Source organism: Hemiscyllium ocellatum (genome assembly GCF_020745735.1).
Source record: "Hemiscyllium ocellatum isolate sHemOce1 chromosome 41 unlocalized genomic scaffold, sHemOce1.pat.X.cur. SUPER_41_unloc_35, whole genome shotgun sequence".
Lineage (NCBI taxonomy): Eukaryota > Metazoa > Chordata > Chondrichthyes > Orectolobiformes > Hemiscylliidae > Hemiscyllium > Hemiscyllium ocellatum.
The window spans coordinates 143,956-171,888 of NW_026867566.1; the positions used below are offsets into that span (position 1 = coordinate 143,956).

At 47.9% G+C, this 27,933-nt stretch overlaps 1 protein-coding gene across 1 annotated transcript in view; it reads left to right on the top strand.

Moving 5' to 3' along the window:
- LOC132808878 (uncharacterized) overlaps positions 1-26,665 on the top strand; it is a 30,669-nt gene extending 4,004 nt beyond the window's left edge. Inside the window, exons 2-5 of the mRNA XM_060822298.1 lie at positions 541-730; positions 9,478-9,552; positions 13,824-14,102; positions 26,201-26,665. Coding sequence (XP_060678281.1) covers positions 545-730; positions 9,478-9,552; positions 13,824-14,102; positions 26,201-26,596 — 936 coding nt within the window. The 5' untranslated portion in view covers positions 541-544 and the 3' untranslated portion in view covers positions 26,597-26,665. The remainder of the gene's footprint in view (positions 1-540; positions 731-9,477; positions 9,553-13,823; positions 14,103-26,200) is intronic.
- The last annotated feature ends 1,268 nt before the right edge of the window (positions 26,666-27,933 follow it).

Consider the following 27,933-nt stretch of genomic DNA (forward strand, 5'->3'; position numbering starts at 1 on the left):
CTGGGACCAAGGTGTCACTGTGTGTCAGGGAGACTGTCCTTTCCCCCCCCCGGGACCAAGGTGTCACTGTCCTTCCCCCCCCCCGGACCAAGGTGTCACTGTGTGTCAGGTAGACTGTCCTTTCCCCCCCCCCGGGTCCAAGGTGTCACTGTGTGTCAGGTAGACTGTCCTTTCCCCCCCTCTCTGGAACCAAGGTGTCACTGTGTGTCAGGTAGACTGTCTTCCCCCCCCTCCGGACCAAGGTGTCACTGTGTGTCAGGTAGACTGTCCTTCGCCCCCCCCCCCCCCCCCCGGGACCAAGGTGTCACTGTGTGTCAGGTAGACTGTCCTTTCCCCCTCTCTCTGGGACCAAGGTGTCACTGTGTGTCAGGTAGACTGTCCTTTACCCCCTCTCTCTGGGACCAAGGTGTCACTGTGTGTCAGGTAGACTGTCCTTTACCCCCCCTCTCTGGGACCAAGGTGTCACTGTGTGTCAGGGAGATTGTCTTGTGTAAATGGGTGGGTTGACCAGCTGCTTATTTGTTCTCTGTTCACTTTCAGAACGATGTCCCCAGTCTCAGGTAAATCCCTGCAGCTTGTGGACATTCAGGAAGATTCGTTGCTCCTCAATGAGGATGCTTTTCGAGAGGATGTGAAGGATGGTCCAGTCTGTCAGATTTCCATCATCGAGGAAGAGAGGGAAGGAAAATCCTTTCTATTCAACCATCCCCTTCGCCAACTCCGTCATCTGGTCAGTAATAAGCTACCATCACTTCCTCTCTCACTCTGGTTGGTGAACTCTGCTCATTGTTTACCTTTCCAAAAGTAGGCAGAAATAACAGCAGTATATATTTGTATATATTTAAATTTGAAATTGATCCTTGTACTTTCATATCCATTTTTCTGCATCAATTTTCCCAATTTCTATCTCTAAATCACAAAACCGTATCTCTTTCTCTCACACACCTTCTGTCATCAATCCTCATCTCAATCTTCCTCATGTCCTATTCACATCCTCAGACCAATCAGTTACTTGTTGCCAGCTGAATCTTCATTTGCACTTGGCTCTGGAGTACAGCTTCTCTGTACCTTCTCCTGCTGTGCTGGGGCCAGCAGCTGTGTAAACAGCGCTTACAAATGAGTGTCAGCTTACTCACTTTCTAAATACATGCTGCACTCCTTGTTTTAAAATAAATTCTTTCTCATGTTAGCCCATCATGCAAATAAAGGTGAAAGTATTAAGTCATGGTCTTTACAGAGGTCAGGTTTGTATTTGTCCCTTGTTGGTTCCCTCACCACCTGCCACAGGCCCAGCCCAACAGCTATGTCCTTTAGGACCCAACCAGCTCATACAGTAATGCTGCTGCTGAGTCACTGTTGGTGGTGGACATTAAAATCCCACATTTTGTGCTCTCCCATTCTCAGCGCTTCCTCCCAGTGTTGTTGGAGGAGTCCTGATCCATCCATGACCGAGTGAGGACAGTATGTAGTAATTTAGCAGGAGGTTTTCTTGTGCATGTCTAACATGAAGCCATGAGATTCCCCTCCCGACTGACTGTATCCCACTGATGGGACAGAACATCTGAGGATGGTGATGGCTGTGAGACAGTTCTCTCAGTTTTGGCACTAACCCTCAGACATTACTAAGGACATCCTTGGTGGGTCAGTGAAACAACTCTTCAGAAGTTGGCTACCCAACCCCATCATCCTTCACTTACAACTGCATGGCCTTTGACAATCGCACTGCCTCTCACTGAGTCAGGCATTCAGCAACTCAGTATCCCTGACATATATCCTTTCTGTGTTAGCCAGGGCCCCCTGATGGGATCAGGTTAACAGCCCCAGTCAGGGAGCTCATATTCAGTGTGGTCCAACTGACTGCCCTCATTCCAATCTCTACAGTCGACGGGGCTGTTTCTGCCACTGGTGTTTCTGATATCTTTGTCAATCCCAGAAAATCCATTTGTTTGTTGAGATTTTGTAATAGCGTATATCGAACTGAGTGACTTGGGGCATTTCAGTGTTCAGTTAAGAATCAATCAGCTTGCTATGGTCTGGATTCACATAGCCCAGACTATGTGAGGATGGCAGTTTCCTTCCCTCAAGGACATTTGTAAACCAGATGGCTTTTTCCATCAATTGTGACCAGGGTAATGCAGTGACAATCAAACATCATTACTCTCCCATTCACCAATTTGATTTGGTGGTGCTGGTGTCGGACTGGGGTGGACAAAGTTAAAAATCACACAACACCAGGTTCTAGTCCAACAGGTTTAATTGGAAGCACACTAGCTTTCGGAGCGACGCTCCTTCATCAGGTGGTTGTGGAGCAGAATCATACAATTAGAAGAAAGTGAGGACTGCAGATGCTGGAGATCAGAGCTTAAAAATGTGTTGCAGGAAAAGCTAGGTAGCTTAGCCCGCTTGGCACACCCTCCTCATTCCTGAAGAAGGGCTTATGCCCGAAACTTCGATTCTCCTGCTCCTTGGATTCTGCCTGACCTGCTGCACTTTTCCAGCAACACTTTTTTAAGCCCAGAATCATACAACGCAGACTTTATACCAACAGATTTGCAGTGTTATGGAGTGTAATATTAAACAATGTTGGCTTGAGTTTTTCATCTTTTAGAATGACCATATTAGTTTTGGTTCCTTCGTCTGTAAATCCCAGGACATTTTAAACGTTACATTCTCAAGATGGCTTTTAACAACAGGTGTCATCTCAGCTCAGATAATGCAGTGAAGGTGTGAAGTTAAACTCCGTCTGTGTCCCAGTGTTAGGTCAGGCTGGTTCTAGTTCTAAAGTGGGAGGAACAGGAGCTTACCTGGGTTTATGCAGTTTTTGAGTAAAATATCATGGAATTCTGCAAGTACAAATTCACCTCACACATTTGTGTTTGTCATGACTTGGAGATGCCGGTGTTGGACTGGGGTGGACAAAGTTTAAAATCACACAACACCAGTTATAGTCCGACAGGTTTAACTAGAAACACACTGGCTTTCTAGCTACACACACACACACACACACACACACACACACACACACACACACACACACACACACACACACACACTCTCCTCCAGACCCTCTCTCATATGCTCACACACACAGCCCTCACACTCACATCCACACACACACCCACACACACACACACACTCTCCTCCAGACCCTCTCTCATATGCTCACATGCACAGCCCTCACACTCACAAACACACGCAACCCCCACACACACACTCACTCAGTATTCCCTGCACACACACACTCACACTCTCCTCCAGACCCTCTCTCATATGCTCACACGCACAGCCCTCACACTCACATCCACACACACACCCACACACACCACACATACACACACACTGTCCTCCAGACCCTCTCTCATATGCTCACACGCACAGCCCTCACACTCACATCCACACACACACCCACACACACCACACATACACACACACTGTCCTCCAGACCCTCTCTCATATGCACACATGCACAGCCCTCACACTCACATCCACACACACACACACACACTCCCACACGCACACACCACACACACACACATACACTGTCCTCCAGACCCTCTCTCATATGCTCACACGCACAGCCCTCACACTCACATCCACACACACACCCCAACCCCCCCCCCCCCACACACACACACACAAACACACCACACATACACACACACTCTCTCCTCCAGACCCTCTCTCATAGGCACACACACATGAGTTAGGTAATCTCCCCCCAGTGTGGGATTGATTATCACCCACACACTGAGCAGGGAAAGGCCCAGGCTTCATTCCCAGCCTCCTCAGTGAGTTAGGTAATCTCCCCCCCCCCAGTGTGGGATTGATTATCACCCACACACTGAGACAGGGAAAGGCCCAGGCTTCATTCCCAGCCTCCTCAGTGAGTTAGGTAATCTCCCCCCCCCCAGTGTGGGATTGATTATCACCCACACACTGAGACAGGGAAAGGCCCAGGCTTCATTCCCAGCCTCCTCAGTGAGTTAGGTAATCTCCCACCCCCCAGTGTGGGATTGATTATCACCCACACACTGAGACAGGGAAAGGCCCAGGCTTCATTCCCAGCCTCCTCAGTGAGTTAGGTAATCTCTCCCCCCAGTGTGGGATTGATTATCACCCACACACTGAGACAGGGAAAGGCCCAGGCTTCATTCCCAGCCTCCTCAGTGAGTTAGGTAATCTCTCCCCAGTGTGGGATTGATTATCACCCACACACTGAGCAGGGAAAGGCCCAGGCTTCATTCCCAGCTTCCTCAGTGAGTTAGGTAATCTCTCCCCAGTGTGGGATTGATTATCACCCACACACTGAGACAGGGAAAGGCCCAGGCTTCATTCCCAGCCTCCTCAGTGAGTTAGGTAATCTCCCCCCCCAGTGTGGGATTGATTATCACCCACACACTGAGCAGGGAAAGGCCCAGGCTTCATTCCCAGCCTCCTCAGTGAGTTAGGTAATCTCTCCCCAGTGTGGGATTGATTATCACCCACACACTGAGACGGGGAAAGGCCCAGGCTTCATTCCCAGCCTCCTCAGTGAGTTAGGTAATCTCTCCCCAGTGTCATGATTTGGAGATGCCGGTGTTGGACTGGGGTGTACAAAGTTAAAAATCACACAACACCACCTTACAATCCAACAGCTTTAATTGGAAGCACTAGCTTTCAGAGCGCTGCTCCTTCATCAGGTGGTGGTGGAGGACACAATTCTAAGACACAGAATTTATGGGAAAAGTATACCGTATGATGTAACTGAAATTAGACGTTGAAAAAGACGCTGATTGTTTGTTAAGTCTCTCATCTGTTAGAATGACCATGTTTGTTTCACTTCTTTCACATGTAAGTCACAAACGTTTTTAAAAAGTTACATTAGCTGTTGGTGTCAGCCTAGATAATGCGATGAAGATGTTATTCCCCTGTGTGCTGTTGTCTGTGCCATAATGTTTAGACTGATTCTAATCTAAAAATGAATTATCAGAATCTTTCATGGATTCATGCAGTTTTTGAGCAAAGTACAATGTAATTCTGCAAGTACAAATTCACCCCCACAAACGTATATGTGTGTGTGTGTGTGTGTGTTTATATAGAGCAATGGGGTCACCTCTAGTGTGACATGAACCCAACATCCTCAACCGTGACCTTGGGTTCATGTCACACTACAGGTGACCCTATTGTACTACAGACACACACACACACAGGCAGTCGTACACACACGCATAGACACTTCTGTATACACACACACACACACACACACACACACATAGACACTTCTGTATATATACACACACACAGACACTTCTGTATATATACATATACACACACACACACACACACACAAACATAGACACTTCTGTATACTCACACACACACATAGACACTTCTATATACACACACACAGACACTTCTGTATATATACACACACACTTCTGTATACACACACACACACTCGCACAAACAAACATAGACACTTTTGTATATACACACACACACACACACTTGTACACACAAACATAGACACTTCTGTATACACACACACATAGACACTTCTGTATACACATACACACACACACATAGACACTTCTGTATACACACACAGACACTTCTGTATATATACACACACACACACACTTCTGTATACACATACACACACACACACTTCTGTATACACACACACATACAGACACTCGTACACACAAACATAGGCACTTCTGTATACACACACACATATACACTTCTATACACACACACACATAGGCACTTCTGTATACACACACACTTCTGTGTGTGTGTGTATATATATATATATATATATACACACAGACACTTCTGTATACACATACACACACACAAAACATAGACACTTCTGTATATACACACACACTCTCACAGACACACAGGCACACACACACACACACACATAGACACTTCTATATATATACACACACACACATAGACACTTCTATATACACACACACACATAGACCCTTCTGTATACACACACACACAGTGCGAGGGAACTGGATTAATATTAGTACGGATACAGTCAGTAACACAGGGCACTGGGGGTGAGAGAGGTTACTGAGTGACAGTGTGAGGGAGCTGGATTAACATCAGTAGGGATACAGTCAGTAACACAGGGCACTGGGGGGGAGAGAGGTTACTGAGTGACAGTGTGAGGGAGCTGGATTAACATCAGTAGGGATACAGTCAGTAACACAGGGCACTGGGGGGGAGAGGGGTTACTGAGTGACAGTGTGAGGGAGCTGGATTAACATCAGTAGGGATACAGTCAGTAACACAGGGCCCTGGGGGGGAGAGGGGTTACTGAGTGACAGTGTGAGGGAGCTGGATTAACATCAGTAGGGATACAGTCAGTAACACAGGGCACTGGGGGGGAGAGGGGTTACTGAGTGACAGTGTGAGGGAGCTGGATTAACATCAGTAGGGATACAGTCAGTAACACAGGGCGCGGGGATGGTGGGGGGAGAGGGGTTATTGAGTGACAGTGTGAGGGAGCTGGATTAACATCAGTAGGGATACAGTCAGTAACACAGGGCACTGAAAGGAATAGGGGTTACTGAGTGACAGTGTGAGGGAGCTGGATTAACATCAGTAGGGATACAGTCAGTAACGCAGGGCTCTAGGGGGGAGAGGGGTTACTGAGTGACAGTGTGAGGAGCTGGATTAACATCAGTAGGGATACAGTCAGTAACACAGGGCGCTGGGGGGTAGAGGTGTTACCGAGTGACAGTGTGAGGGAGCTGGATTAACATCAGTAGGGATACAGTCAGTAACACAGGGCACTCGGGGGGGAGAGGGGAAACTGATGGACAGTGTGAGGGAGCTGGATTAACATCAGTAGGGATGCAGTGAGTAACACAGGGCACTGGAAGGAATGGGGTTACTGAGTGACAGTGTGGGGGAGCTGGATTAACATCAGGAGGGATACAGTCAATAACAAAGGGCCCTGGGGGGGAGAGGGGTTACTGAGTGACAGTGTGGGGGAGCTGAATTAACATCAGTAGGGATACAGTCAGTAACACAGGACGCAGGGAGGGGAGAGGGGTGACCGAGTGACAGTGTGAGGGAGCTGGATTAACATCAGTAGGGTTACAGTCAGTAACACAGGGCACTGGGGGAGAGGGGTAACTGACGGACAGTGTGCGGGAGCTGGATTAACATCAGTAGAGATACAGTCAGGAACACAGGGCGCTGGGAGGGGAGAGGGGTTACTGAGTGACAGTGTGAGGGAGCTGGATTAACATCCCTAGGAATACTGTCAGTTCAAAGTTTGTGCGAAGATTTGTAGCTCGGGTGCTCGTAGTTGTGGTTCTGTTCGCCGAGCTGGAAGTTTTTGCTGCAAACGTTTCGTCCCCTGGCTAGGGAACATCATCAGTGTTCTGGAGCCTCCTGTGAAGCGCTTCTTTGATGTTTCTTCTGGTATTTATAGTGGTCTGTCCTTGCTGCTTCCGGGTGTCAGTTTCAGCTGTCCACTGTAGTGGTTGGTATATTGGGTGCAGGTCGATGTTTTTGTTGATGGAGTTTGTGGATGAATGCCATGCCTCTAGGAATTCTTTGGCTGTTCTCTATCTAGCTTGCCCTATGATAGTAGTGTTTTCCCAGTCGAATTCATGTTGCTTGTTGTCTGAGTGTGTGGCTACTAGGGATAGCTGGTCGTGTCGTTTTGTGGCTAGTTGGTGTTCATGGATGCGGATTGTTAGCTGTCTTCCTGTTTGTCCTATATAGTGTTTTGTGCAGTCCTTGCTTGGTATTTCGTAAACTACATTAGTTTGGCTCATGTTGGGTATCGGGTCCTTTGTCCTGGTGAGTTGTTGTCTGAGCGTGGCTGTTGGTTTGTGTGCCGTTATGAGTCCTAAGGGTCGCAGTAGTCTGGCTGTCAGTTCTGAAACACTCCTGATGTATGGTAGTGTGGCTAGTCCTTTTGGTTGTGGCATGTCCTCGTTCCGTGGTCTATCTCTTAGGTATCTGTTGATAAAATTGCACGGGTATCCGTTTTTGGCGAATACCTTGTATAGGTATTCCTCTTCCTCTTTTCACAGTTCTGGTGTACTGCAGTGTGTTGTGGCTCTTTTAAATAGTGTCCTGATGCACATCACAAAATGAAATGATCTGAGAGACACCAGTCAGTATCCTGATATCTCCCTGAGAGAGGGGACTGAGACACCATGTGCGCGTGCACTCAGGCACACACAAACACACACACACGCGTGCATACATGCATGCGCGCACATACACACACATGCACACACATTCCTACAGACCATCATCCACACAGATCCTCACTCATACACACACCGTCCACAATCATACCCACACACGCACCTTCTCACTGCCTTTTATACCCCATTACACTCACACACATCCCCACACTCTCACACATCCCCACACTCTCACCCACATGCACAGACACTCACTCAGTCTCCCTTACACACACACATTTAGGTTTGTGGGGTGAATTTGTACTTGCAGCATTATGTTTTATTTAGCTCAAAAAGTACATAAATCCAAAGAAAATTCTGTAAATTCCACTTCAGAAATGGAATCAGCCTGACCTAACACTGGGAAACAGACAGACTTTAACTTCACATCTTCAATGCATTATCAGAGCTGAGAAGACACCTGTTGTTAAAAGTTGTCTTGAAAATGTAAGTTAAAACATGTTCTGGGATTGACATATGAAGGAACCAAAACTAACATGATCATTCTAAAAGATGAAAGACTCAAGCTAAATTTATTTAATATTACATTCCATGGCACTGCAATCCTGTTAATGTATGATTCTGCTCCACTACCACCTGATGAAGAAGCAGCACTTCAAAACCTAGTGCCTCCAAATACATCTGTTGGTCTTTAACTTTGTGTTGTGTGATTTTTAACTTTGAGAGAGAGAGAGAGAGGGGACTGAGAGACACCAGTCAGTGTACAGATATCTCCCTGAGAGAGGGAGAGGGGACTGAGAGACACCAGTGTACAGATATCTCCCTGAGAGGGGGGGGGGGGGGGACTGAGAGACACCAGTCAGTGTACAGATATCTCCCTGAGAGAGAGCGGGGACTGAGAGACACCAGTCAGTGTACAGATATCTCCCTGAGAGAGAGAGAGAGAGGGGACTGAGAGACACCAGTCAGTGTACAGATATCTCCCTGAGAGAGAGGGGGGGGACTGAGAGACACCAGTCAGTGTACAGATATCTCCCTGAGAGAGAGGGGACTGAGAGACACCAGTCAGTGTACAGATATCTCCCTGAGAGAGAGGGGGGGGGACTGAGAGACACCAGTCAGTGTACAGATATCTCCCTGAGAGAGAGGGGGGGGACTGAGAGACACCAGTCAGTGTACAGATATCTCCCTGAGAGAGAGGGGGGGGGGGGACTGAGAGACACCAGTCAGTGTACAGATATCTCCCTGATAGGGAGATGGAACTGAGGGGCTCACAAATCAGAATTTTTCATTGATTTTTCCGCAGATGATGAATGCCATTCAGGGATTGAAGCTGCCGGAGAAGATGCTGCAGGATTTCCAAACTTTCTTCCATTGCTCAGTATGACATCTAATTACGCTGATATTGGGAGAGTTTGAAGAGAGCTTTACTTTTACCTTGGAGGATGAGTGTGTTATTTTCTCAATGTCTGACCCTGTGCTGTCCTTGTCCTGGGAATGTTTGAAGGAGGATTTGTAGGGGGAGCTTCACTCGGTATTGAATCCCATGCTCTCCCTGTCCCTGGGAGTGTTTGATGGGGGGACAATGTAGGGGGAGCTTTACTCTGTATCTAACCCCGTGTTGTCCCCGTCCCTGGGAGTATTTAATGGCGGGGACAGTGTAGAGGGAGCTTTTCTCTGTATCTAACTCCATGCTGTTCCTGTCCTGGGTGTGTTTGATGGGGGGACAGTGTAGAGGGAGCTTTACTTGAGATCTAAAGCTGTGTTATTTCTGTCTTGGGTGTTTTTGATGTGGGACAGTGCAGAGGTAGCTTTAGTCATAGCGATGTACAGCATGGAAAGAGACCCTTTGATCCAACTTATCCATGCCGACCAGATATCCTCATCTAATCCAGTCTGATTTGCAAACACTTCGCACATATCTCTCTAAACCCTTCTTATTCATGTCCTCATCCAAATACCTTTTAAATGTTGTAATTGTACCAGCCTCCACCACTTCCTCGGGCAGCTCATTCCATACACGCATCACCCTCTCCGTGAAAAAGTTGCCCCTTCGGTCCCTTTTAAATTTTAGCCTCTCACTCTAAACCTAAGCCCTCTAGTTCTGGACTCCCCATCCCCAGGGAAGAGTCCTTGTCTATTTATCCTATCCATGCCCCCTCATGATTTTATAAACCTCTATAAGGTCACCCCTTAGCCTCCAATGCTCCAGGGAAAACAGCCCCAGCCTGTTCAGCCTGTCCCTGTAACTCAGATCCTCCAACCCTGGCAACATCCTTGTAAATCTTTTCTGAACCCTTTCAAGTTTCACAACATCTTTCCGATAGGAAGGAGACCAGAATTGCACGCAATATTCCAACAGTGGCCCGAACTAATGTCCTGTCCAGCCGCAACATGACCTCCCAACTCCTGTACTCAGTCCTCTGACCAATAAAGGAAAGCATACCAAACACCTTCCTCCTATCTGAGTAGGGCCGATCAGGGATAGCATCGGGAATTTGTGTGTGGAGCCTGAGGAAGTAGGGGAAGCCCTAAATTTGCTTCTGTCTTTACAAAAGAAATGGACTTTGTAGTGAATGAAACCTTTGAAGAGCAGGTGTGCATGCTGGAATGGATAGAGATAGAGGAAGATAATGTGCTGAAAATTTTGTCAAACATTAAGATTGACAAGTCGCCAGGCCCGCACCGGGTTTGTCCTCGGCTGCTTTGGGAAATGAGAAATGCAATTGCTTCGGCACTTGCGAAGATCTTTGCATCCTCGCTCTCCACTGGAGTTGTACCTGAGGACTGGAGAGAGGCAAATGTATTTCATCTCTTCAAGAAAGGAAATAGGGAACTCCCCGGCAATTACAGACCAGTAAGTCTCGTGCCTGTCATCGGCAAGGTGTTAGAAAGGATTGTGAGGGATAGGATTTATGACCATCTGGAAGAGCATGGCCTGATTAAATGCAGTCAGCACGGCTTTGTGAGGGGCAGGTCATGCCTCACAAACCTTATCGAGTTCTTTGAGGATGTGACTAGAAAAGTTGATGAGGGTCGAGCAGTGGATGTGGTGTATATGGACTTCAGCAAGGCATTTGATAAGGTTTCGCATGGTAGGCTCATTCACAAGGTCAGGAGGAATGGGATTTAGGGGAACATAGCTGTCTGGATACAGAATTGGCTGTCCAACAGAAGACAGCGAGTGGTAGTAAAAGGAAAATATTCTGCCTGGAAGTCTGTGGTGTTCCACAGGGCTCTGTCCTTGGGCCTCTACTGTTTGTAATTTTTATTAATGACTTGGATGAGGGGACTGAAGGATGGGTTAGCAAATTTGCAGACGACATTAAGGTTGGAGGTGTCATTGACAGTATAGAGGGCTGTTGTAGGCTGCAGCGGGACATAGACAGGATGCAGAGATGGGCTGAGAGGTAGCAGATGGAGTTAAACCTGGATAAATGCGATGTGATGCATTTTGGAAGGTCGAATTTGAAAGCTGAGTACAGGATTAAGGATAGGATTCTTGGCAGTGTGGAGGAACAGAGGGATCTTGGTGTGCAGGTACATAGATCCCTTAAAATGGCCAGCCAAGTGCACAGGGTTGTTAAGAAAGTATATGGTGTTTTGGCTTTCATTAACAGGGGGATTGAGTTTAAGAGTCGTGAGATCTTGTTGCAACTCTATAAAACTTTGGTTAGACCGCACTTGGAATACTGCGTCCAGTTCTGGTCGCCCTATTATAGGAAAGATGTGGATGTTTTGGAGAGGGTTGAGAGGAGGTTTACCAGGATGCTGCCTGGACAGGAGGGCTTATCTAATGAGGAGAGGTTGACTGAGCTCGGACTTTTTTCATTGGAGGAGAGGAGGAGAAGAAGGGATCTAATTGAGGTATACAAGATAATGAGAGGCATAGATAGAGTCGATAGCCAGAGACTATTCCCCAGGGCAGAAGTGACTACCACGAGGGGTCATAGTTTTAAGCTGGTTGGAGGAAAGTATAGAGGGGATGTCAGAGGCGGATTCTTTTCACAGAGAGTTGAGAGAGCATGGAATGCGTTGCCAGCAGCAGTTGTGGAGGCGGGTCATTGGGGACATTTAAGAGACTCCTGAACATGCATATGGTCACAGACATTTGAGGGTGCGTACATGAGGATCAGTGGTCGGCACAACATCGTGGGCTGAAAGGCCTGTTCTGTGCTGTACTGTTCTATGTTCTACCTGCGACTCCACTTTCAAGGAGCTATGAACCTGAACTCCAAGGTCTCTTTGTTCAGCAACACTCCCCAGGAACTTGCCATTATGTGTATAAGTCCTGGCCTGATTTGGTTTTCCGAAATACAACACCTCGCATTTATCGGAATTAAACTCCATCTGCCTCCCCTCAGCCCATTGGCCCATCTGATCAAGATCCCGTTGTAATCAGAGGTGACCTTCTTCGCTGTCCACTACACCTCCCATTTTGGTGTCATCAGCAAACTTACTAACTCTACCTCCTATGTTCACATCCAGATCATTTATATAACTTAAAAGCATCGATCCTTGTGGCACTCCACTGATCACAGGCCTTCAGTCTGAAAAGTAACCCTCCACCACCACCCTCTGTCTTCTATCTTTGAGCCAGTTCTGTTTCCAAATGGCTAGTTCTCCCAGTATTCCATGAGATCTAACCTTGGTAACCAGTCTCCCATGGGGAACCCTGTCAAACACCTTATTGAAGGCAATACAGATCACATCCACTGCTCTGCCCTCAACAATCCTCTTTGTTACTTCTTCAACAATGCGATAAAGTTAATGAGACATGATTTCCCACGCACAAAGCCATGTTGACTATTCTTAATCAGTCCTTGCCTTTCCAAATACATGTAAATCTGTCCCTCAGGATTCCCTCCAACAACTTGCCCATCACCAATGTCAGGCTCACTGGTCTTAGTTCCCTGGCTTTTCTTTACCACCTTTCTTAATTAGTCAATATCTAACCTGGTGCTGTCCCTGTCCTGGGAGTGTTTGAGGGGGGGACAGTGTAGAGGAAGCTCTACTCTGTATCTATCCCCGTGCTGTCCTGAACCTGGGAATGTTTGATAGGGGACAGTGCAGAGGGAGCTTTTCTCTGTATCTAACCCCGTGCTGTCCCTGTCCCTGGGAGTGTTTGATGGGGGACAGTGTAGAGGGAGCTTTACTCTGTATCTAACCCCGTGCTGTACCTGTCCCTGGGAGTGTTTGATGGGAGCAGAATAGAAGGAGCTTTACTCTATATCTAACCCCGTGCTGTCCCTATCCCTGGGAGTGTTTGATGGGGGGACAGTGTAGAGGGAGCGTTACTCTGTATCTAACCCCGTGCTGTCGTTGTCCCTGGGAGTGTTTGATGGGGGACAGTGTAGAGGGAGCTTTACTCTGTATCTAACCCTGTGCTGTCCCTGGGAGTGTTTGATGGGGGGACAGTGTAGAGGGAGCTTGACACTGTATCTAACCCCGTGCTGTCCCTGTCCCTGGGAGTGTTTGATGGGTGACAGTGTAGAGGGATCGTTTCTCTGTATCTAACCCCGTGCTGTCCCTGTCCCTGGGAGTGTTTGATGGGGGGACAGTGTAGAGGGATCGTTTCTCTGTATCTAACCCCGTGCTGTCCTTGTCAGTGTGTGCTTTACTCACCATTAATTGTGGGTGGTGTGATTTCAGGAGGTAGATGATGATGCTGATATCTCTGCGATCCTGGAAACCTCTCCGATGTCAATGAGGGACCGTCTGGAGACGATGGTCAATGAGCTGGTGGAGAAATTTAAGCAGCAACTGGAAGTGGGTGAGGAACAGAGAGAGCGTGAGGTCACGGAGTTGGATAAACTCCTGAAGAAAGAGACTGAGAACTTCTGCAAGGCTTATACGGCAAAATATAACTGGGCCATTGGCATCCTGAGGCAAACGCTGTTGGAGGAGTTTGAATGTTTCACCAAACAGCAGGTAACTCCAATACGAATTGAACAAAGCTGTGCTAGGGAACAGGGGATAGCAAGGCAGACCCAGTCAGCAGCATCAACACTGGATTTGCAACAAAGTGAAATTAAAATGTTCCATGGCCCTCACAATTACTCACTTATTCCTCAGCAAACCTTAGAGTACTAGGTCTTCGACACCAAGTTTACAACTTCAACAAAATGAAGAATTAGATATTAATAATGTAACTTTAGCAGAACACAGATGGACAACAACACAGTCTAACTGATATCTATAATCTCTGGCCAATCTTCTTTCATCCTAACCCCCACTCTCACCAACAGCCCGACTGACCCAGTTCCAGTTCAGTCATGGTTTCAATGGTGAATACCAAGCCTTCATGAAACCCTGAGACTAAGGGTTATTATATTCCATGCATATATGACTATATATTGAATGATCTGATTTATTATCAGGTGTACTGAAATCCAGTGAAAAGCTTTGTTTATGAGCAGTACAGGTAGATCATCATCAGAAAGGATGTACAGATCAGAAAGACTTAGACAGAGGCATACAGGTTATATTGCACAGGGCATGTACTAGACGAGATCAGTGTTAGCAAGGTCAGCAATGTTTCAGGCTAGACAGTCCATTCATCGGTCTAATAACGGCCAGGAGGATGCTATCCAGGAACCTGCTGGTGCGTGTCATCAGGTTTCTGTTTCTTCTGTCTGATGGAAGAGGTTGTCAGGGATCATTACCACGCGGGGGGTGGGGGGAGGGTGGCGATGGGTCTTTGATGTTGTTGGCAGCCTTTCCGCAGCAGCGAGCCTTGTAAATGGAGTCCATGGATGGAAGGTCAGCTTCTGTGATGGTCTGGGCTGTGCACACCACCCTCTGGAGCTTCTTCCTGTCCTGGGCAGAGCAGTTGCTGTACCAGGCTGTTATGGACCAGGACAGTGTGCGGTCAATGGTGCATCTGTAGACACTGGCGAGGATCCCTATGGACACACCGAATTTCCTGAGGAAGAAGAGCCGTTGTTGTGCCTTGACCATCACATCTACGTGGGACGTCCAGAGAGGTGGTCGGTTATTGTCACTCCAAGGAACTTGACCCTCTCCACCCTCTCACACTCTGCTCCCTTGATGTAGATAGGGCTATGTTCTCTTCTTTCCTTTCTAAAGTCATTGATCAGATCTTTAGTTTTGTTGATATAGAGAGAGAGGTTGTTCTCATTGCACCATGTCACCAAGCCCTCTGTCTCCCTTCTGTATTTTGACTCGTTGTTATTAGATAGCCATCTACCATGGTGGTGTCATCAGTGAACTTGTAGATAGTGTTCATTTGGTGTTTGGAAACACAGTCATGGGTGTACAGAGGGTACAGGAGGGGGCTGAGGTGGGCGGGGGGCTCTAGTGTTGAGCATTATTGTGGAGGAGGTGCAGGTCCTATCCTCAATGATTACAGTCTGTGGGTCAGAAAGCTGAGGATCCAGTGGCAGAGGGCAGAGCCCTGACCAAGGTCACAGAGTTTTGAGGTCAGTCTGGAGGGGATAATGGTGTTGAACACAGAGCTATAGTCAATGAGCAGGAGTCTGACGTAGGTGTGCTTTTTGTCCAGATGTTCCAGGAATGAGTGCAGGGCTAGGGAAGTGACACCCGCTGCCGACCTGTTACATCGATAGGCAGATTGTAGGGTATTGAGGCAGGCTGGGAGACTGGAGTTGATGTGGGCCATGACCAGCCTCTCGAAGCACTTCATGGTGACTGAGGTCAGAGCCACTGGGCAGTCATCATTAAGGCACATTGCATGTGCTTTCTTAGGTATGGGGATGATAGTGGTGGTCTTCTTGTAGCAGGAGGGGACTACAGCATGTAGGAGAGAGAGTTGGAATTCTGAAGTCACCAGTTAAAACAAACAGCCTCCGAGACATCTAGAGATTTTTACTTATTACTTACTCTGAGGGATTCTTTCTCTGAATTTTCAAACGGTCGATAAAGAGAGAATAACTTGTAAAAGCTGTTTGTCCCTGAGCGTAGCACTGTCTCAGTGTGAAAACATCTACTGTAGCCTTTGAACAGTAGTTCACCTGAATTATCTGTCCAGGCCAGTTCCCAACAGCTCAGTTCCTTCAACAAGCTACTGTTCCAAGTTCAAAGCTCAATTCTCACCCTCATCTCTCAGTTTCAAATCAAAAAGGACAAAGATCAAAGTAAAACAATGACGACCTCAGAATGTGTCCACCCTCAAAAGAGTGAAATGCCATTTCAATTGTGCAATTCATGACAAGGTTAATAACATGGGAACAATAAACCAGGTAAAGACAGGCCCGATGAATATGTGGCTGAGGAGCTGGTTTTGTTGGCAGGGTTTTCAGTTCTTGGATCATTGGTATCTCTCATGGGGTAGAGGTGACCTGTACAAGAGAGACGGGTTACACCTGAACTGGAGGGGAACCAGTATCCTTGTGGGGAGATTTGCTAATGTTACCCGGGAGGGTTTAAACTAGTTTGGTGGGGGGGAGGGGGAAGGTGGGACTCTGAATTAGAGATAGACCATTGAGAAGTCAGGGAAAAACACATTAGCCATTGAGAGCAAGTTTACTATTCAGGATAGTCAGGAGCACAGTAAAGGGAGGGAAAAAGAGTGCTGATTTACAGTGCATTTATTTCAATGCATGAGTGGGAAGGCAGAGCACAGATTGGCTCTGGGGACTGGGATATTATAGCCATAACAGAAACATGGCAGAGAAGGGTAGGACTGGCAGCTCCGTGTTCTAGGATACAGAAGCTACAGGCGTGACAGAAGGACAAGTGAGCAAGGAGGGGTCAGAAATTGCCCTTTTGTTAAGCGAGGACAAAACTTATAGAACTTATAGAGGTTTACAAAGTTATGAGGGGCATGGACAGGGTAAATAGGCAAAGTCTTTTCCCTGGGGTCAGAGAGTCCAGAACTAGAGGGGCGTAGGTTTAGGATGAGAGGGGGAAGATATAAAAGGGACCTAAGGGGCAACTTTTTCACACAGAGGGTGGTAGGTACGTGTATGGAATGAGCTGCCAGAGGATGTGGTGGAGGCTGGTACAATGACAACATTTAAGAGGCATCTGGATGGGTATATGAATAGGAAGGGTTTGGGGGGATATGGGCCGCGTGCTGGCAGGTGGGACTAGATTGGGTTGGGATATCTGGTCGGCATGTACGGGTTGGGCCGAAGGGTCTATTTCCGTGCTGTACATCTCGATGATTCTATGACAGGGACACCCAGCGTGTAAAAGGCCCAGACAGGGTGGAATTTGTCAAATGTATCCAAGAACATTTCCTAAATCAATATGTACTCACAAGGGTGTAAGACTGGACCACCTCTAAGGAAACGAGTTTAGGCAAGTGACTGAGGTGTCAGTCGGAGAGCACTTTAGGTCCAGTGACCAGAGCTCTTAATTTTCACATCGTTATGGAAAGGGATAGGACAGGTCCACAGGTTAAGGTGCTCAACTGGAGCAGGGCCAACTTTGGGGCCATTAGGCAGGATCTAGCAGAGGTCGATTGGGTGAATCTGTTTGAAGGAAAAGGAACAACTGGCAAATGGGAGGCTTTTAAAAGTGTCTTATCAAGAGGCCAGTGACATTGGATTTAAGCTATCAGGCTCAAGTGAATCTCTAGGTTAGTGTAAAAAGTAAAGGAGCACATTTAAGAGGGAACTTAGAAGAGCAAAAAGAGGGTGAGATGGATCTGGCAGATGAGGTTAAAGATAATCCCAAGAGGTTCTATCGCTATATTAAGAGTAAATGGGTGGATCGGGAAAGAATAAGTCTCCTTAAAGGTCAGCATGGTCATGTATGTGTGGCGCCACAGGAGATGGGGGCGATTTTTAATGGATATTGAGGAGAGAATCATGGATACTAAGGAAATAAGGGAAATAAGTGGTAATGTTTAGGACTGCGTACATATTACCAGAGAGGACGTGTTTGCAGCCTTAAGGAGCATTAAGGTTGATAAGTCGCCTGGGTCTGATCAAGTCCATCCTCAGGTGTCGTGGGAGGCTAAGGAAGACATTGCAGAGATCTTTACTCCATCTTTAGCCACTGGTGAAGTGCTGGAAGTCTGGTGGGTAGATAATGTTGGTCCATTGTTTACGAAAGGTAACCAAGACAAGCCAGGGAACTACAGGCCAGTGAGCCTGACATCAGTGGTAAGCAAGTTGTTGGAAAGGATACAGAGGGACAGGATCAACCAGCATTTGGATAGTCAGGTCTCATCAGGGCTAGTTCGTGTGGATTTGTGTGCAGGAAGTCATGTGAGAGATTTTTAAAGAAATAACCCAGAGGACAAATGAGAGTAAAGCAGTGGGTGTTGTCTATATGGACTTTACTGAGACCTTTAACAAGGTCCTATATGGCAGGCTAGTCATGAAGGTTAGGTCACATGGGATCCAGGGAGAGCTAGCGAATTGGATTCAAAATGAGCTCGATGGTAGGAAACAGAGGGTGAAGGTTGTTCCTCGGGCTGAAAGCCTGTGGTTTGTCACAGGGGTCAGTGCTGGGACCTTTGGTATTTGTCATTTACATACATGATCATGGCAAGATTAGTAGGATTGTGGATGATGCAAAATTAGGAGGTATCATCGATAGTGAGAAAGGTTATAAAAAGTACAGAGGGATCTTGCTCAGATGGGGAAGTGGGCTGTGGATTGGCAAATGGAATTCAATACAGCTAAGTGTGAGGAAAGTCAAACCAAGGTAGGACTTGTACAGTAAATGGGCAGGTGTTGAGCAGTGTTATGGATCAAAGGGACGTAGCAGTACAAGTATATAGTGTTATAGAGCAGGCCAGACCCCCTAAAAACATTTCAAAAATGTAGCCCAGACCCTAACTTTGCTCATTGTTTTAAGTAGATGAAAAGTGGATATTCCAGGAGAGATGCAGCTGGTCAAACCACTCTGTTCTAAACAAAACAGGATTTATTTACAGCGAACAGAAGAGAACAGAATATATAATGATATAACTTACCTGTCAACTCAATCGACACGAAAACACAACTTAAATGAGTCTAGGAGCAAAGAGATCCTTCTGCAGCTGTACAGGGCCCTGGTGAGACCACACCTGGAGTACTGTGTGCAATTCTGGTCTCCAAATCTGAGGAAGGACATTCTGGCTATTGAGGGAATGCAGCGTTGGTTCACGAGGTCAATTCCTAGAATGGCGGGATTACCTTACACTGAAAGACTGGAACGACTGGGCTTGTATACACTTGGGTTTCGAAGGATGAGAGGGGATCTGATTGAGACGTATAAGATTATTAAAGGATTGGACACTCTGGAGGCAGGAAGCATATTTTCGCTGATGGGTGAGTCCAGAACCAGAGGGCATTTAGAACAGAGTTCAGGAGAAACCTCTTCACCCAGAGAGTGGTGGATATATAGAATGCTCTGCCCCAGAGCACAGTAGAGGCCAAGTCTCTGGATACTTTCAAGAAAGAGTAGGATAGAACTCTCAGAGACAGTGGAATCGAGGGTTTTGGGGATAAGGCAGCAACAGGATACTGATTGAGGATGATCAGCCATGATCATAATGAATGGTGATGCTGGCTCGAAGGGTGGAATGGCCTACCCCTGCACCTATAGTCTATTGTCTATTAATGATGCTGTTCTGAATACTTGCAAAACCCAGCTTGCTAACACCAAACCAAACCCTGAACTGGGAGAACTGGCCTCTCTTCTTTCATTGTACAAGTGTTTTTAACAAAAACGTTTCAAAGCTTTCTCAAGTAGATATTTCCGACATATCAGAACCACTGCATTTATGATCCCTCTGAAAGAAAAACCAAGGACAATGTAACCTTGTTAGGGGAGCAGTCACAAGAGTTCTTTGAAAGTGATATCCCAGGTAGACAGGGTGGTGAAAGGGCATTCAGCATGCTGGCCTTCATCAGTCAAGGCGTTGAGTATAGGAGTTGGGGTGTTATGTTACATTTGTATAAGTTATTGGCGAGGCTGCACCAGGAGTATTGTGTACAGTTTTGGTCAGAGTCAAGATTAGAGCGGTGCTGGAAAAGCACAGCAGGTCAGGCTTCATCTGGGGAGCAGGAAAATCAACATTTCGGGCAAAAGCCCTTCATCAGGAATGAGGCTGGGAGCCTCAGGGGTGGAGAGATAAATGGGAGGGAGCTGGGGCTGGGGGAAAAGTAGCTGAGAGTGCAATAGGTGGATGGAGGTGTGTGTAAAGGTGATAGGTCGGAGAGGAGGGTGGAGCGGGTAGTTGGGAATGAAGATTGACAGATGGGACAGGTCATGAGGAACGGTGCTCACTTTCGCCTATAGTTTTGGTCATCCTTTTATAGAGAAGACATAGTTAAACTGGAAAGAGTGTAAAGAAGATTTAGGGGAATGATGCCAGGACTAGTAGGCCTGAGCTACAGGGAGAGGGTAGCCAGGATAGGACTGTATTCCTTAGAATGTAGGAGAATGAGGGTGACCTTATTGAGGTGTAGAAAATCATAAGGGGCAGAGATAGGATGAATAACGATAGTCTTTTCCCCCAGGGATGGGGAGCTGAAAACTAGAGGGTATAGGTTTAAGGTGAGAGGGGAAAGATTTAATAAGGACCTGAAGGTCAACGTCTTCATGCAGAGAGTGGTGAGTATATGGAATGGTGTGTGAGAGAAAGTGGTTGTGGCAGGTACAATAGCAACATTTAAAATTACATCTGCAAAGGTCCATAGATGGGAAGGGTTTAGAGGGACAAGGGTTAAATGTGTGCAGTTGGAACTAGCAGAGAGGGCACCATGGTCAGCATGGATCAGTTAGGGCCAAAGGGCCTGTTTCCATGCTGTGTTACTCTGACTCTATACAGAGCTCACATCCATTCGATTCTTCTTCCAACTGGATATTTAATCGCTGTACAACTTTCCTGGTTACATTTTTAAATTTTCAGCATTTGGGTTAAGGAGTCCCTGAAATATGTACAACGTTTATATTAAAAAAATGCAAATAATTCTTAACATTTTAGTTATAAATCCCTTTATAAATCCCTTTATCAGATAACGAATAGTAAAAACCAAGAGTGTCGTAGTTTCCCTGTCGAACATAAACTTTTGAATTGTTGAAGAGCTATCACACCATCGATACCTTCTCTTCTATAATACAGTATCTTTTCAGATGTTGATTCAAGTATTTGCTGGAAAAATAACCCACTGCCTGCTCTATTCCAGCCTTGTCATCCTGGAAGAGCTCCCAGCCCCAAATTGCTCAGGGCTATGACTAACCGTCAGTTAAAGATCAGTGCAGTTACAATAGGTTCACTTCCCAGCTTTTAAACAGTTACCTGGCATTTTGTTGACTGTACCATCTTCATCTGTTGTTGTAGCAAGTTGGTTAAGGGTACAGCTGTTGTACTAACATTAGGTACAGACTTGTGATAAAATCTGCACATTCCCAAAAACCCATTGTATTTCATGTTTTTTCGGGATGGGGAAGTCGATCAGAGTTTGAGCTTTGCTGTTCTGGGTGACACTTGTCCTTGTTCTACAATGTGTCCCAAATATATCAGTTTTGCATTTACAAATTCACTTTTTCCTCGATTTAACACCAACCTGCCTGACTGTAATTGTGTCATTAAATTTCCTAACTGTTCAATATGTTCCTTTCATGTCATAGAGTCCTCCAGCAAGGAGACAGGCCCTTCAGCCTAAACTGGTCCATGCTGACCAAAATATCCATCTAACCTCATTTCCCTGCACTTGGCCCATATCCTTCTCGCTCTTTCCTATCCATGTATTTGTCTACATGCCCTTTAAACGTTGTTAATGTACCCACCTCAACCACTTCCACTGGCAGCTCATTCTATATGCATACCACCCTCTGTGTGAAAAAGTTGCCCCTCAGTTCCCTTGTATCCTTTCCCCTCTAACCTGAAACTGATGCCCTCTCGTCCTCGATTCCCCAATCCTGGGAAAAAGACTGAGTGCATTCACCCTATCCATGTCTCTTCTGATCTTATACACTTCTATAGGATCACGTTCCCCTCAATATGTAAGGTAGGTCACTGAGCTGAGGGTTTGTTTTCAGACATTTCGTCACCATACTACAGAACATCATAAGTGAGAATATCTGGTGAATTGCTGTTGGTGATATGTCCTGCCTCTCTATTTATAACTCTTGGTTTCTTAAGGTGGGTGATGTCATTTCCAGTTCTTTCTTTCAAGGGAAGGTACTTAGGGTCTCGATCGATGTGTTTATTGATGGAGTCCCCATGAGAATGCCATGCCCTTCGGAATTCTCGTGCGTGTCTTTCTTTCGCCTGTCCTAGGATGGGTGTGTTATCCCAGTCAAAGTGGTCTCCTTCTTTGTCTCTGTGTATAGAAACTAGTGATAGTGAGTCGTGTCTTTTGGTGGCCAGTTAATGTTCATGTATCCTGGTGACAAGCTTCCTGCTAGTTTGTCCGATGTAGTGTGTTTTTACAGTTGTTGCATTGTATCCTGTAAATGACGTTAGTTTTGCTGGTAGTAACTAATGGATCCTGTAGGTTCATTGGTCGCTGTTGAAGGGCGTTGGTAGATTTGTGGGTTACCAGGATGTCAAGGGGTCAAAGTAGTCTGGAAGTCATTTCTGATATGTCTTTGGTGTCAGGTAATGTGGCTATAGTTTTTGGTTGTGTTGTGTCAGCTTGTTTGGGTTTGTTTCTGAGGAATCGGTGTTTCTTGGGTATCTGCTTTTCTTGAAAACATTGTACAGATACTTTTCTTCTGCTGTTTGTAGTTCTTGGGTGCTGCAGTGTGATGTAGCTCATTGAAATAATGTCTTGATGCAGATCTGTTTGTGGGGGTTGGGATCGTGCTTCTGAAGTTAAGTATTTGGTCCGTGTGTGTTGTTTTTCTGTACACTTTGGTTTGAAGCTCTCTGTTAACTGTACGTACAACTGTCACATCCAGGAATGGGAGTCTGTTGTTATTCTCCTCCTGTGAGTTTTTATGTCCGTCAGGATATTGTTGATAGCGTTGTATGTTTTCTCTACTTTATTCTGTTTTGTGATGACAAAGGTGTCATCCACGTATCAAACTCAAAGTTTGGATTAGGTAGTTGGGAGGGATAGTTGTTTAAGTGTCTGAATCACTGCTTCCACGATGAGCCCTGATACTGGTGATCCCCTGGGTGTTGCATTGACTTGTTTGTGGGTTTTGTTATTGAATGTGAAGTGGGTGGTGAGGCACAGCTTGAGGATGTTGTCTTTGCTGATGGGGTTGGTGCTGTCTGGTGTTGGTGCTCCTGGTTTTCCCAGTAGTGATGCCAGTGTATCTTTGGCCAGGTCGATGGTATCTGATGGGAATAGGGCTGTAACATCAAAGGAGAACCATTATTTTGTCCTCTTCTATCTTGGTGCCTTTGGTGGTGTTCAGGAATTCTTGGGTGGAGTGAATGCAGTGGCGTGAATCTTCAATGAGGTAGTTTTTGGTAGAGTTCCTTGGCTAGTCTGTTGGTGTACCAGGTGGGGAGACTGTGGGTCTGAGGAGGGGCCCCAGGTTTGTTTAATGAAGGGGGAGGGAGAGATGGAGGTTCACAGAGAGAGGAATCGAAAGAGAAATAGAAGACATGTTAGCAGAGTGGTTAGTACTACTGCCTCACAGTGCCATGTACACAGGTTCAATTCCAGCCTTGGGCGACTGTCTGTGTGGAGTTTAACACATTCTCCCTGTGTCTGTGTGGTTTCCTTGTGGTGCTACGGTTTCCTCCCACAGTCCATAGCTATGCAGGTCAGGGTGGATTGTCCGTGCAAAATTGCCCTGCCATGCCCAGGATGTGCAGGTCAGGGTGGATTGTCCGTGCAAAATTGCCCTGCCGTGCCCAGGGATATGCAGGTTAGGGTGGATTGTCCGTGCTAAATTGCCCTGCCGTGCCCAGGGATATGCAGGTTAGGGTGGATTGTCCGTGCTAAATTGCCCTGCCGTGCCCAGGGATATGCAGGTTAGGGTGGATTGTCCATGCTAAATTGCCCATAGTGCCCAGGGATGTGCAGGTTAGGGTGGATTGTCCGTGCTAAATTGCCCATAGTGCCCAGGGATATGCAGGTTAGGGTGGATTGTCCGTGCTAAATTGCCCTGCCGTGCCCAGGGATGTGCAGGTTAGGGTGGATTGTCCGTGCTAAATTGCCCTGCCGTGCCCAGGGATGTGCAGGTTAGGGTGAGTTGGCCCCAACGGTTCATCCACTTCACCCACACCTGACCTCAAATTCACTTGGACCATCTCAGACACCTCCCTCCCCTTCCTGGACCTTTTCATCTTCATCTCCATCTCCGGCAATCAACTGATCACCGACATGTATCAGAACCTCTCCGACTCCCACTGCTATCTCGATGCACTCCCTCCCATCTCCTCCTCCTGTAAAACCATGATCCCTTACTCCGAATTCCTCTGCCTCTGTCATATCTGCTCCTAGGAGGAGCAATTCCACTTCATGCCATCCCAGATGGCCTCCTGTATCCAGGACAACATTTCCCTTTCCATGTGGTCAACAATGCCCTCCGACACATCTCCTCCACTTCCTGCACCTCCGCCCTTGAACCCCAACCGCAACATGGATAGAGTCCCCCTGGTCGTCCCCTTCTACCCTACTAACCTCCACATCCAATGCATCAACCTCCACCATTTCTACCACCTACAGTCTGACCCCACCACCAAAACGATATGTCCCTCCCCACCGCTATCTGATTTTGACAGGAACTGTTTCCTCTGTGACTCCCTCGTTAGGTCTCCACTCCCCACCAACCCACCCCCACCCTCCCAATATCCAGATGCTTCCCCTGTGGCCACAGGAGGTGAAAAACCTACATCCACACCTCCCCACCCACTCACCTCCATCCAAGGATCCAAAGAAACATTACATTTCTGGCACAGATTCATGTGTATTTCCTCCAACCTGATTTATTGCATCCATTGCTCTTGATGTAGTTTTGTCTACATCGGAGGGACTGAACACCAACTCGTGGAGTAGTTTAAGGAACATTTATGGTCCCTACACTCCAATCACCCCATGGGACAGTGTAGAGAGAGGTTTATTCTGTATCTAACCCCGTGCTGTCCCTGTCCCTGGGAGTGTTTGATGGGAGGGACAGTGTAGAGGGAGCTTTACTCTGTATCTAACCCTGTGCTGTCCCTGTCCCTGGGATGGGGAGGACAGTGTAGAGGGAGCTTTACTCTGTATCTAACTCTGCTGCCCCTGTTCCTGGGATGGGAGGACAGTGTAGAGGAAACTTTACTCTGTATCTAACCCTGTGCTGTCCCTGTCCCTGGGAGTGTTTGAAGGGAGGACCGTGGAGAGGGAGCTTTACTCTGTATCGAACCCTGTGCTGTCCCTGTCCTGAAAGTGTTCGATGAGGGGACAGTGTAGAGGGAGCTTTACTCTGTATCTAACCCTGTGCTGTCCCTATCCCTGGGAGTCGTTTGATAGGGGACAGTGTAGGTGAAGCTTTTTTCAGTATCTAACCCCGTGCTGTCCCAGTCCCGAGGGGTGTTTGATGGGGTGGAGAGTGTAGAGGGAGAGCTCTACTCTGTATCGAACCACGTGCTGTCCCTGTCCCTGGGAGTGTTTGATGGGGCACAGTGTAGAGGGAGCTTTACTCTGTATCTAACCCCGTGCTGTCCCTGGAATGAGGGACAATGTAGAGGAGGGATTACTCTGTATCTAACCCCATGCAGACCCTGTCCTCAGAGGTTTTGACAGGGGGGACAGTGTAAAGGGAGATTTATTCTGGACCTAACCCCCTGCTGTCCCTGGGATGTGGACAGTGTGGAGAGAGCTTTACTCTGAATCTAACCCCGTGCTGTCCCTGGGAGTGTTTGATGGGGCACAGTGTAGAGGAAGCTTTACTCTGTATCTAACCTCGTGCTGTCTCTGGGATTGGGGGGACAGTGTAGAGAGAGCTTTACTCTGTATCTAACCCCGTGCTGTCTCTGGGATGGGGGTCAGTGTAGAGGGAGCTTTACTCTGTATCTAACCCCATGCTGTCTCTGGGATGGGGGTCAGTGTAGAGAGAGCTTTACCCTGTATCTAACCCCGTGCTGTCTCTGGGATGGGGGTCAGTGTAGAGGGAGCTTTACTCTGTATCTAACCCTGTGTGTCCCTGGATTGTAGGAGCAGGATTCGGACGGGCTGTTGGATTGTGTGAAGACCTGGCCGAGTCAGATGAGGATGTTGGTGGAGGTGAAGGAGAAGGAGCTGATGGAGAAGTTTGGGAAGGCGGTGAGAGGGAGTGAGGAGGAAAGGAAGCGAGCGATGGCCCAGCTGCAATCCGAGCTGCACAGGGAGAAGGAGATCTTCTGCAGGAAACACAGCGACAACTTCAGGAATGGTGTGATCCGCCTGGGCACTGGGGCAGTGGGGATGGGTCTTGTAGTAGCCTCTGTCCTACTACCAGGCACTGCTGTGGCAGCTGTTGTTGAGGGAGCTGGACTGGCCCTGGACACCAGGAGTGGTGTCTGCAAGGTGTTGGCGCTGGCCGGGGTGAACGCTGCGATAAGAAGGGCCTAGACGGCTGGTGACACCACACCAAGTGGATCAGCCGAGGGCAGGGAAGGCAAGGAGGAGCTGCTGAAGGGGTGGGACGCTGGGGTGGGGGCTGAGCTGGGGGCGCGGGCCATGGTGGGGTGGGGGTCGGGTTGGGAGCTGGGGTCGGGGTGGGGGCTGGGGTAGGGGTGAAGGTGGGGTTGGGGTGAGGGTGAGGGTGAGGGTGGGTGTGGGGGTGGAGGCCGGAGTGGGGCTGGGGTGAGGGTTGGGGTGGGAAGTGCCCAGTCATCGTCCCAGGCAGCTGGTGATGCCACACCGAGCGGATCAGCCAAGGACAGGGAGGACAAGGAGGCGCTGCTGAAGAAGTGGGACGGAGAGTGAGCTCCGAGCTGTGTCGGGGGGAGTGCTGGCGGGAGGGGATTGGGTGGGGGGGATGGAGGAGGGATGGAGAGGGTGCCTGCTCCATCAGTGACCTGTGTCCACACTCACTCAGCAGAGACACCAGCTTCCCACACGGTAACAGGGAGCTATACACATTCCTGTCTCTCTGCCTGTTCCCCCCCCCCCACCCCCACCCCGTCACTGCTGGGCACAGGTACAGAAACTGTCCCACTCTCACTCCTGCTTCCAAACGTCCAATGGATCAGCCCGTTCCAACAACAAACTGAACCTCAAACTTATTCCGGAATAGATTCTCCTGCAACACAACAGCCTTTAGTGTCAGCTAGAAGGGAATGTGTGCAGGGATATCGATGGCATGTCACCCCTCGATACAATCAGCGGTGTTACACAACTGAATTGGGAAGAGAAGTTCACAGGAGCCCGGGAATGGAGAGCTTTTAATGAGTCTGAAATGAGAATAAAAACTGATTCAGAAAGAAGCGAAGTTTCATGTCGTTAATATGAGTCTGTTTCACGAGGCTTCACAACACGGGGGAACACTGGCTCCACACACTGCCCTCTGTCCGGGACTACATCCATCCCGGGATTGTTCACTCTCTCCCCCAATTATCCCCGCTCCCCACTCTGTCCCAGGACTCTCACACCCACCCGCAGGGAGCCCCGCACTGTGGGAGGGTCAGCGCCGAGGGAGCCCCGCACTGTGTGGGTGAGGGGAGGGGTGGGAGAGGGGCGGATGGGGGTGTTGATGGGGCTATGAGGATGTGGGTGAGTGGATGATGGGGGTGAAGGGGGATGGGGATGTGGCTGAGGGGAGATGGGGGTCAGGGTGAGGGGACTGTGGGTGAGGGGGGGATGGGGGTGTGGGTGAGGGGTGCAGCGATGTGGGTGAGGGGGGACGGGGGTGAGGGTGTGGGGAGGAAGTGGGTGAGTGGGGATGGGGTGTGGGTGTGGGGGATGGG